Raw genomic sequence first — 12,135 nt, 5'->3', positions numbered from 1 at the left:
CTTCCTTAGGGAGTTAGATTACATCTTGTGTTATATGCTCTCATTTCATCTTGTAATCCTTTACTAAGTCACACTGATAATTATATATTGATTTTTGTAATTATTTGTTCATTGTCCACCTGCCCCTCTAGACCAGAAACTATAAGGAAAAGCACCATTTGCTCCCACACATTGTATGCATGGCACCCAGCACAGTGACTTGGGCGTAATAAAGACTCACGGAATATTTGTGGAATAAATGAAAAAGTGAATGAATGCACAGGACAGAAGGGATATCCTGTTAACAGCAGACCTGTCCTGGTTGATATCTAATCAAATAAGAGAAAGTCCTTGGCATTTGGGAACAGTGTTCTTTTGCAGGTGCCTCTGGCTTATGCAGTACATTTTGAGGATACAGTTGCTATTTATAGTAATGTTTAGTCACGTGTAAATTTTACATGTTCACAAATGCTTATAAAATAATAGCATTTATTGAATGTTGTCAGGTAGTGCACTTAAGCATTTTTATACGTTATCTCATTTAATCTTGAGACGTAAGTATTACTACTACGTGCATTTTACATGTGAGTTTACTGAGGCTTAGAAAATGAAATACCTTGCCCTGGGTCACAGAGCTAGTAAATGCAACATAAGAATGGAGACTTGATCACACCTTTCACTTTTGTTTAAGTTGTAGACCTTGTGTCAGTGAAAATTGCAAGTATCAAACAACCCTACTAACAGAGCCAAATAAAGGATTTATCACACAGAATAAGATATCAACAGTATGCAGTTCAGGCAATTATATTATCAGGGGCTGTGGCTCTTTTCATTTTCCTGTTGTACTATGCTCAGTGTGTGGCAACATCCCCAGTATTATGTTTGCAAGATGGTTGCTGTATCGCTGGTCATTGCATCGGTTCCCAGGAAGAAGGAAAGGTGACATGTCTCTTAAATGACTTTCTCAGAAGGCCCATTCATTGACTTACACTTCTATATCATTGGCTAGAACATAGTTACCTGGCCACCCCTTGCTGTAATGAAACTAGGACAGTGAATATTGACTTTTTTGGCATTGTTTTTGATATTTTAGTTTCTTCAAGTGTGCCATTGAAAATCCTAGTGTTGAGAAGTGCGTGACTGCAAATCACACACTTGAGCATCCTGTGCTGTAGACAATGAGGGAGCCTTAAGTTGGGGAGTATTGTGGTCAGATTGTGCTTTAGAAGGCACGCTCTGATGGCTGTGTTTTGGATTGGGGGATGACAGAATGGAAACAGGAAGAGACTTTGCAGTAATTTGGGTGAAAGATCTTAGGATCCTGAACTAGGAAAATGTAGGAATGAAAAGGAGCCTAAAGATTCAAAAAATAGGAGGTCAGATGGATAGGATTTGGTGGTTGATTGGCTCTATGGAGATGGGGAGAGTGAAGTGTCAAAGGCAGCTCTGGTTCTTGACCAAAATGAGTGAGTAGTGCCACCATCCAGACTAAAGAAGTGTAAAGGGAAAGTTTAAATTGGTTACCTTTTAGACACAAGAAGTTTGAAGTATCTGGGTTTCCTTCAGATCTTTATCCATTAGTTGGGAAAGGATTAGCATAGATATGTTATATGTTACAAATAAATTTTTGTTGATAATATCCCTTGGAATTTTCTTTTTGTTGTCTAGAAGTTTCTAACATTTGTACAGTCGATTATGTTAATATTCTCTTTTATATTTCTGGCTTCAGTGTCATTCTTAGAGCGCCTGGCCTGTCTTATCCCCACACTGTAGAAGTATTTAATAATTTCTTTTTCCTTATACTTCTATGTTTTAAATATTGACTTGATCAGGATTTTACTTTGGTGAAGAGGATGAGGTAAGGACAGAAAGGGAAGAGCATTTTCAGTTGTTAGAATATGACTGAACACGATTACTATTTCCAAGGTGTTATAATAGAACATGAAAATACTGAAGTTTTCTTTTAGAAGTTGCTCTGACTTTTTTTATGGCTTTGATGTTTGAGAAATACTCTGCTGTTCATTTCTTTCAAAAAATAAGACACCCCCCAATTTTTTTTTATTATAAATCAAAATTAAAATATCTATTTCGTATATTCTTATGACAGCAGGAGGATGCATTAGCACAACAGGCCTTTGAAGAGGCCCGGAGAAGGACACGTGAATTTGAAGATAGAGACAGGTCTCATCGGGAGGAAATGGAGGTGAGAGTTTCACAGCTGCTGGCAGTAACTGGTTAGTACTTTCCCCAAAACTCTCAGGCTCTATTTGTCATGTTTGTGCGTAATGATTTTAAATAGTTTAGTAGTTCAATGTCTTTCATTTTTTAAAAGTTGTACTCTGTGACTTTGTGTTTATTAAATGTAATTGCTATAAAGAAAGTTAGTCTTAATTTTAAGGTTGTACATGAATTCCTCATTTATTGGTCCTCAAAAAAAATATTTACTATAATAAGGTATATTTTCTATTAATTGATTGATCCAAATATCTTACCTCTTTTTTCTTAATTATCTTTCAGATTATATGTAAAAATTACTTTACGTTATCATAGGATACATATTTTTAGAACATTATTAAACTCTCTGGGAGTAACATTATTTCCCACTTTTCTATAAATATTTGTCTTGATTTTGTAACATAATTTTCAGTCATGTGTATAGTCTCTTCACTAGAGGAAAATTTATTTTCAAACTACTCAAAGAATGAATTAACCTAGACTGTTTTTCTTTTAACCTTTTTATGGTAAAGTACACACCAAATCTACATCAAAAAATATGTAGCTTAATTATTAGAAGGCTAATAACACCCTTATAACCATCCAGGTAAAAAAATAAAAATAAAAATGTGACAGTTACCCCAGTAGCCCCCTCCATGTGTACATCTAATTATGACCTTTTCCCTCCCTTCAAAAGTAATAATTTTCTCAGTTTTTACAGTAATCCCTTCCTTGTGTCTTTTTATAGTTTTATTATCCATGTCTACTTCAGTCTTAAACACTCAAATTTAGTCTTGTCCAGTGTTTAAATTTTATATGACTATCAACGAAATAGAATAATTTCCAGGCATTAAAAAGAGTTCTGGAGATAGGTTGCACAACAGTGTGAATGTGCTTACTTAACACTACTGAACTGTACACTTAAAGGTGGTTAAGATGGTAATTTTTATGTCGGTAGTTTTTCCACATTAAAAAAAATTTTTAAGTCATTGTTACATAGTAGAGAAAATGTTGTTTTTTCATTCACTAGATTATACATACACTATTTAAATTAATATAAAAGTGTGTGTGTGTGTGTGTGTGCGCGCGCGCGCACAAAGACAGTGGTTAAGAGCCCAGACTCTAGAGCCAGATGGCAAGATCTGAATCTGGCTCTGGCACTTTATCACCTCTGACAAATTATTTCACCTTTCTGTGCCTGAGTTTCCTCATCTATAAAATAGGGCTAATTGTGCCTATCTCATAGGGTCATTGTAAGGATTAAATGAGTAAATACATGTGAAAGCACTTTTAGAGAATGTGGCACTGACTAGGTGTCAGCTGATATTATTGGTATTATTTCATATATATTTTTATATATATATATATATTTTTTTTTTTTCGCGGTTCGCAGGCCTCTCACTGTTGTGGCCTCTCCCATTGCTGAGCACAGGCTCTGGACACGCAGGTTCAGCAGGCATGTCTCACTGGCCCAGCCGCTCCGCGGCATGTGGGATCTTCCCGGACCAGGGCACGAACCCATGTCCCCTGCATCGGCAGGCGGACTCTCAACCACTGTGCCACCAGGGAAGCCCTCCAATCTTCTTAATCATAATTAGCCCTTCTACTTTGTCTTTTCTAGAGCACTTCTCATTTCTATCATTGTTCTTATTGAACAGGATGTTAAAACAATTATAAAGTTGTCTGTACTCTACCGTAGTGTGATCACCAGTGAAGTGGGGCCCCTGATTTTTTGACCTCCACATTACCCACCACAGTGTTTTGTACATTGCATTTAGTTGTCAAATGGAGAGCTTCAAAAAATAGCTCCTACTCTGCCTGTCTGAAAACTAGAGCCTGTACGTTAAAGTAGAATAATACATGTTAATGGTCTCTGGAAAGATTTTTAAATGTTTACAATTTGTTGGTTTATATTAACTAGGTAATTTATTAAGTAATGAACTCCAACTGTGTTGTGCTAGATTCTGCATTAGGGACCGGGAAATACATAGATGAAAATGCATGGTTTCTGTCCTTGAACATCTATTAGTCTTGAGGGAAAATAGATGTATAAACAGATAATTGCAGTCTGCTTTAGCAGCACCTGTACTTAAAGGGGAACAGTGGCAGTGCAGAGGAAGGAGCACTTACATCTGCCTCTGCCTGGGGGATTCACAGGAGAATATACTTGCAGGGATTTGAAGGAAGAATGTGAGTTTGCCAGCTACACAAGCTGGGGAAAGCATTCTGGACAGAAGGAACAGTGTATGCAAAGAAGTGAAGGAAAAAGAGATCTTGTCACGTCAGAGAACATGATTGGTCAATCTTTCTAAAGCAAGCTAACATGGCTTTAAATGAATATAAGAATTGTTTTATAAAAAGTGCTGTTCAGCTACATTATATTTGAAGAATAACTATTTGACAATTAATGGAACAATTAGGAGTTTTTTTTATATGATTTGCTTTAAATAAAATTATAGATTAGTTGAGGCTAAGAATTGTCTTCTCTAAAATGTTAATTTGATTATTATAAATAATGTTACTTGAAGAAAAACATTTTGGTGTGTGAGTTTATATGTGCATATGTTTGTATTTGTGTATGAACAAAAATATAGTCTGTTGATAAAGGTGTCAGATAATTTGTTGCTCAGATAGATTGTTTCTAGTGAGTTTTATGTCAGTGATTGAGCACATGGGCTTTGTAGTCAGGCGTAGTTGAGATTCCTGGTGCATTAATTGCTAACCTCTCTTAAGTGCGTTTTCTCATAGAAATTGTTGTGAGAATTAAATGGGAAAGTGCTTATACGGCACTTAGTATGGTGCTTGATATGTGTATGCCTTCAGTAAATGATAGCTCTAAAGTACTTTAACACTAAAAGCTCTACCACAGTGCTGGTTCAAGTTAATTGAATTATCTGGCTAACAAGAACATTGTTTTAGTTCTCTAAAGTGTTTCAGGGCACTTTTCCTGCATTATGACCTAGAGCATAGAGAAAATGGTTAGATTTTCATCAATGATTTAAGATCCATAGTCCCTTATGGCAGTAATTTTAAAAGTTCTCATAGAGAACTGTTATCTGGAAAATTGGGCTGGAATCTGACCCCAGAGCTTGCACTGGCAGTCTCTTAGGGGAGTTTTGGGTATGCATGTCTTTTGGCACTTTGTGCATGTGTATTTTGCTTCTCTTTAAAAAAAAAAATCATGACAGATTCCTAATGTCAGCTTATTTCTTGTAGTTTACCTCCTTTTTCCTAAAAGGAGAACATTGGGGGAAAATGTTGCATTTTTTCCCGTGTAATTCAAACATCTATAAGGGGGTCTTACAAAATATAATTGAACATTGTTTTTATTTGTTTGTTTTTAATTTTGTTTTTTAAAAAGTAACAATTTTATAAAAAATGGTTTTCTTACACTCACCTGGGTAAAATTCTTATTACATTTGAAGAAACTGAGACTCTGAGAAAATTAATTGACTTGATGTCTTTTCAAATAGTTGGTTAATGAAAGGGAGGGTGAAGACTTAAACCATCTTCCTAAGCAGAAGTTCTCCACAAATACAGCCCAGCACTGGGAAAAGAATTTCCACATCACCCATAAAGATGATTAAGTTGAAAAATAAAATCTGCCAGAACCAGAAGAAGTTAGTAACCATTTTGCCTGGAAAAGAAAAAACTGAGGAAGAAAAGAATAATAATGGTTCTACTGGGTGGTCCTGATGACTGACTAGACAAGGGCCAAGGAGCAGTGGTAACTCTTGGGTGGCAGTAACCCAGTAAGTGGTCCTTGGAGGCTTAAGATCCTGGCAGCACAGAGGCTTACGGATGTCCTACCCCTGTTTGGATAACCTCTGAGGCCTCTAGCCCTGACATGCTAAACTTGTGTAACAGTGGTGCTCATGAACATTTAATATGTGTATCTGATTAAGGTTACTCACAGTGGGAAGCAGAACTCCAAGTGGTTTTGGTTTTCCCCAGTGTCTTTTAACCTGAAATCAGTTCTAAAACTCCTTGAGTGATTACTTTTCATTGTTTATCTTTTATACCTTTTGAATTTTGTATCATGTGCATCTGTTACCTATCAAGAAGAGAAAAATTGTTGCTAGTGTTAACACAGAATGATGAAAACAGAAGATTCTAGAACTTGCTATCTGTTTTCTCTGACGTATAGGCAGTTTTTAAAAATGTGAAATCCTGTCTTCGTTTGAAATTTATACAGAACCTTAATGTATAAAATAGCTTAAAGGGGCGCTGCTCTGGGTGAAGCAGGGGTAGGGATTATTCTGGTCCCCCTCTAGAGTCCCTGGAATGTGTCCAGGGAAGCCAGTAACTGGCAGAATGTAACTTGAGAACCTTTGAGGTAGTAGATGAGGATGAGGCTGCTAATAAATTGCCCTGGTTTTGAGTCCTAGCTCTACTTGTTGCCATGTGACATTGGGAAAGTTGCTTATCCTCTTGACCCTCATCTGTAAAATGGAGCTAACACCCTACCTCCCAGGGTGCTGCCTGACTCAGTATCTGACATTTAAAATGGAACTCATTGGAAGCTAGTTCCTTCATCCTCTCTTTCTATGCACCTTGGCTCACAACATATCTGGAGTGGCAATAAAGGCAGGCATATCCTAACTGTAGACTCTGAAAGTCAAAGATAGGTTGCCAAGCTATTTTATATCCTGGTGTTTGTTTCTTTCTTTCTTTGTTTTTTAACAATAGTAAAGGATCTTGAACTTTTCTGGCTTCTCTTGGGGTTGGGTAGTGACAAGGAGGGGGTACAAAGAGGGAACTTCCCACATTTGGTGATATTATATTTCTTGATCTGGAGGCTAGTTACATGGGTGTGTTCACTTCCTGAAAATTCATCACTCATATATATGATTTGTACACTCTTCTGTACTTTAATAAAAAGTAGACTTAAAAAAAAAAAATCACAGACATTTCTTCTGTAAAGTGCCTGCCTGCCCATTGATATCTGTTGCCACATAGAAGTGGCCCAGTGCCTTTTTACCTGAGAATCTTACCATTATTTAAAACTGTTGACCTGTTATCCATGGCAGTCCTTCAGGTTACACATCTCTATAACTGTAATTCCAGTACCTTACTTTGGGATTTTGTGAAGGAAGATTGAGGCTAATAAGGTACAGACTGAGTGCTTTTGTCATAAATAAGTTGGAAAGATACCTCTGTCATCTGTTTTATAGCAGCTCCTACACACTCTTGGTGTGTCTAGGGACTGCCTTCAGCTTCATTGGCCTCTTAACCTAAAACTGTGGTACAGTACTGTTGGCTCTTAATTCAGCTGCAAGGTGACAGGGTGCTGAAAGAGATTTTCTGTCATTACCTAGAAAATGCTTTCATTTGATTGGGTTATAAAAGCATTAGCAAATAAATTGTTATCTTTAATGTCAGAGAATGGGTAAATAATTATTGCTTATTCTGCTATAGGCAGTTTTAAAAGTAAAGTTCAGTAAATCATATGAGAATTTTATGTGGAGACTATTTGGAAATAAAAACAAGCGAAAGACTGTGGTTTTTATATTGGTGTTTTGTATGTTTTTGGAGCCTTCGATTCTGTGTGGTCCAAGAAAAAGAATCACAGCCTCTATTTATTTAAATTCCCACAGACTTCAGTTTTCATATCACTTAACTCTACCAACACTTATTTTTATGTAAGGACAAATGAACATAAATGTCTGTCTCTTCTGGGCCTTCCTGAGGTGTGTTTTAGGTATAGGCAGTAGATGAAAGTGAACCGAGAATATGAACTCAGACTAAGAATGAGAATCGAAAAAAAAAAAAGAATGAGAGGGCTTCCCTGGTGGTGCAGTGGTTAAGAATCCTCCTGCCAATGCAGGGGACATGGGTTCGAGCCCTGGTCCGGGAAGATCCCACATGCCGCGGAGCAGCTAAGCCCGTGTGCTATAACTCTTGAGCCCACATGCCACAACTACTGAAGCCTGTGCACCTAGAGCCCTTGCTCTGCAACAAGAGAAGCCACCACAATGAGAAGCCCACGCACCCCAGCGAAGAGTAGCCCCTGCTCTCCACAACTAGAGAAAGCCCGTGCGGAGCAATGAAGACCCAACTCAGCTAAAAATAAATAAATAAATAAATTTATAAAAAAGAAAATCCTATTAAAATATAAAATTTTAAAACAAAACAAAACAAAAAAGAATGAGAATTGGAAGAGGATTAACGAGGACAAGGATTCTAGCTCTGCTGCTCCCATACTAAGAGAAAAACAGGGTCTTGGTTTGGTCTCTATCATAAGAGATGTAGGTTTTATTAAAATTTATTTTGTTTTAACTTTATTTTAGCCTGTAAAAGTTACTCGTATCTGCAGGATGCAGATTTTTTTAACATTTGAGAAGTTCATACAGATAAATTGGGAAGTTAGGAGCAGCTTTGTTGTGATAGCAACAGCATGAATGCTTACTATGTGCCAGGCAGTATATGCTGCAATATTTGTTTTACACTTGATTCTTAAATGCTCTTATAAGATGTATCTCAATTTTGAGGAACTGAGGCTGGAAGAGGATAAGAGGCTTGTATAAGCTCACATTGCTAACTTGGTAGAGCCACCCTAATCCAAGCCGGGAGATGTCAGTTATTTCCACTATCTCTTTTATTTTAAAATGCCACCTTATATTTAAAGTTTTCCTGAAGTTGTATACTTTGTAAGAACTGTATTTTTTTTTTTTTTCCCTGCGGTACGTGGGCCTCTCCCACTGCGGAGCATAGGCTCCGGACGTGCAGGCCCAGCGGCCATGGCCCATGGACCCAGCCACTCCGCGGCACGTAGGATTCTCCGGACCGGGGCACAAACCCGCGTCCCCTGCATCGGCAGGCGGACTCCCAACCACTGCGCCACCAGGGAAGCCCCCGAACTGTATTTTTTGATGTGCCTGTTAGACGAGCTCTTGCAGTTTACTTATCTGACAGGTGTTTATGATTGTCTGCTCACCTTGTTTTTACATTTTTAATGAGTTTGGAGAAATTGCATTCCTTTCTCTCATATTAGGACTTAAAATTTCTACTTTGTGTCTCTTCCAGCCTTAGCAGTCAGGAGAAATATCAGTGATTAGGAGGCTGACATTAATGCTAATTGGAAGTTAAAGGTTCGTCTTTTTAGAGTTGTGAGTTTGTGTTCTCACTGCCACCACCTAACTCTGAAACCTTGGAGGAATCATTTAACATTCTTGGTCTCGGGCCTATCATCTGTAATGTGAGAGTTGAACTAGATCTCTATAAAGTACTGTGCTGCTCTAAAATTCTGTCATGCCATGTTCTGACTTTTAGCCAAGTGTCAAACATAAAGTGATTTGCACATTATCTGGATATAGTATACACTCAATAAATTGGATCTATTTTTAGTTATTAGGGCATTTTCTCATGAAGAGTTTTCTGCAGTTTGATGATCTTGATAATAAAAGAATGGAAATCAACCAGGTTTTATTCATTTTCATTTGGGTAGCCCTGCTCTTGGCTACTTCTGCACAGCCCAGACCAGTAGGGAAAGCTCCAGTATTCGGTGAATATTCTTTGTCTCTTCATTTCGAACACATCCTATGACTGCCATCTAGAAACTGGATTTGCCATGTTTCTGGGTGATGGTATACTGAAAGAAAGAAAATAGGAGTGACTGGTAGTGAGGGGTCTGTAGTAAAATTTATAGATTTTTTTTTTTTTTTTTTTTTTTTTTTTTTTTTGCAGTTCGCAGGCCTCTCACCGCTGCGGCCTCTCCTGCTGCGGAGCACAGGCTCCGGACGCGCAGGCCCAGTGGCCATGGCCCACGGACCCAGCCGCTCCGCGGCATGTGGGATCCTCCCGGACCGGGGCATGAACCCGTGCCCCCTGCACTGGCAGGCTGACTCCCAACCACTGCGCCACCAGGGAAGCCCAAATTTCTAGATTTTAATACTTATAAATATTAAAAACAGATTTGTATTCTGAACAGGCTCATGGGTGTCTCCTTTATATTAAAACCCTATTCTGAAATAACTGTTAATAAAAAGTTAAAATCAAGGACCTATGTGGATTGACTGGGGAGAAAGAAACTAGAAATTATGGACTTTATGTTTTTAGAATAACCAAGTTCAGAGAGTTTCTTTGCCATCATCTAGTCTAGTTTGTGACTCATAGAATTCATTCTGAAACATCCAACCTCCATTAGAAAACTGCTACAGTAGAAAGCACTGCTTCCCAAGGCAGCGCATCCAGTTGTTGAATTCCAGTCCCGTGGAAGCTATTTCATTAACCTAAATGTTTCTGTATTTGTCTCCTTCATATGACAGCCCATACATCTTCCTCTCTAGCATTAAATTTCCTCCCAGTCTCCCAGCTCTCTCATTCTTCCCTCTTCTGTTCTCATTCATACTCTTTCAGACTTCCCTTATTTTTTTTAATCTTTGATTCTCCTTCATAGTGTCTTCGTTTACATCTTCCTCATTCCTTCTTTACAATGTAAATAGAAATGAAAAACACAAGTAAATAGCAAAACAACTTTTCTTTCCATGCTTTTACCAAAAATATATTTTAAACAAATAAACCCATGGCAACCTCTGCACAGCCCTGACCAGTAGGGAGACCTCCTGCTGATGACTGTTTTTTTGTCACTTATTTGGAGTCATCCCATTATTAAAATTTGAATATTACTCTTATCCCAAGACAAAAGCTGAAATATTCTTTTCACAAAGTATTACTGGTAGGTTAGTAGTAATTTATAAATGTATAATTAGGATTGATTTTTCTCAGTGTTTCTTCATTGCTCAGCCCCTTTCTAACCTTCATTGACTGAAACCAGATGCTTATATCACCATCTCTAATTTTGCAGAATTGATCAGTCCTTACATTACATTTAACATTGATTCTGTATGGAACATAAATTGTTTTCCTAATGCATATGCATTCCATAGCTCTTTCAGTCTGCACCCATGCAGCATAACATTAACCTGACTAGTTAAATGAAAGGAATGTGCTAAAATTTAGTCAGCGTGCAGTCTGCTAATAAATAGTTAAGATTTGCTAGAGAAATATATCACAGTTTATAAGAAAGACCACGGAAGTTAGTGTTGGGTTTTATATGATTTGTTTGAAAGTTAATAAAACTGTGTCATTTCTGTCTAAACAACATTAACCGTCTTGAGAAATGATGATATAACTGGAGCTTCTGACTAAACATGATTTTACAGTACAGGTGTGACTTGTTAAGCTGTTTCTTTGAAGGTCAAGGATGCTCTTTCTCTAATTGTTTTAGATCTTAACCATTGAAATCAGAACATTTCTATTTTTGGTTAAATTTGTTTCCAAAAACTGACAGATAATGGACAATCAATTGGTGATAATAATACATAATTCCATTTAGCTAAGGATTGCACAGGTAATTGCAGTTAGTCCCAGTTGCTGGCATATAACAGAGGTGGCTAAAACAAGATCCACATGAAAGATGATGGTGGCTTGGACTAGGGTAAGAGTGGTAGAGTCAGTCAGAAGTGGTCAGATTCAGGACATATTTAAATGTAGAGACGTCAGAATTTGCTGTTGGGTGTGAGAGATGCTAAGGGGTTTTTGCCCTAAATAATAACTGGTAAAATGGAGTAGCCTTTATCTAACATAGGAAAACTGTTGCTGAGGGAACTAGATTCTGTATACAAACAGATGTTTGTGCTTGACTGACATTTGTAGTCACTAGAGAACACTTACAGAAGAAAGATGCATTGGAATTTGTGAAAGAGACTGAAAGTAAATATTATGTGTGGATCAAAGGGGGGCACTATGTTCTTTTAAAACTTTATATTAGTAGAGAGTGTCATGCACAGTATGTTTGTTCTTAGATGTTCTCTATTAAGTAATTTGCCATCGTTTAAACAGAAATGTTTATTCTACAGTGAAACTTGAAATCCTCAATGTTTATGATTGTCAAGCCTCTTAATTGTTAAGTATTGTTGTAAAGATACTTCTGAATATATA

At 37.4% G+C, this 12,135-nt stretch overlaps 1 protein-coding gene across 2 annotated transcripts in view; it reads left to right on the top strand.

Moving 5' to 3' along the window:
* CBFB (core-binding factor subunit beta) overlaps positions 1–12,135 on the top strand; it is a 60,195-nt gene that overhangs the window by 41,821 nt on the left and 6,239 nt on the right. The window contains exon 5 of one of the 2 annotated variants that reach the window (XM_027119670.1): positions 2,087–2,213. In XM_027119670.1, the coding sequence (XP_026975471.1) occupies positions 2,087–2,213 (127 nt within the window). The remainder of the gene's footprint in view (positions 1–2,086; positions 2,214–12,135) is intronic. The other variant, XM_027119669.1, reaches the window with a different exon arrangement.

This window comes from Aethalodelphis obliquidens, unplaced genomic scaffold (genome assembly GCF_003676395.1).
Source record: "Aethalodelphis obliquidens isolate GAN/ISIS:26980383/991018 unplaced genomic scaffold, ASM367639v1 scaffold20, whole genome shotgun sequence".
Taxonomy (NCBI): Eukaryota; Metazoa; Chordata; class Mammalia; order Artiodactyla; family Delphinidae; genus Aethalodelphis; species Aethalodelphis obliquidens.
This window is presented reverse-complemented; position numbering and strand designations above follow the sequence as displayed.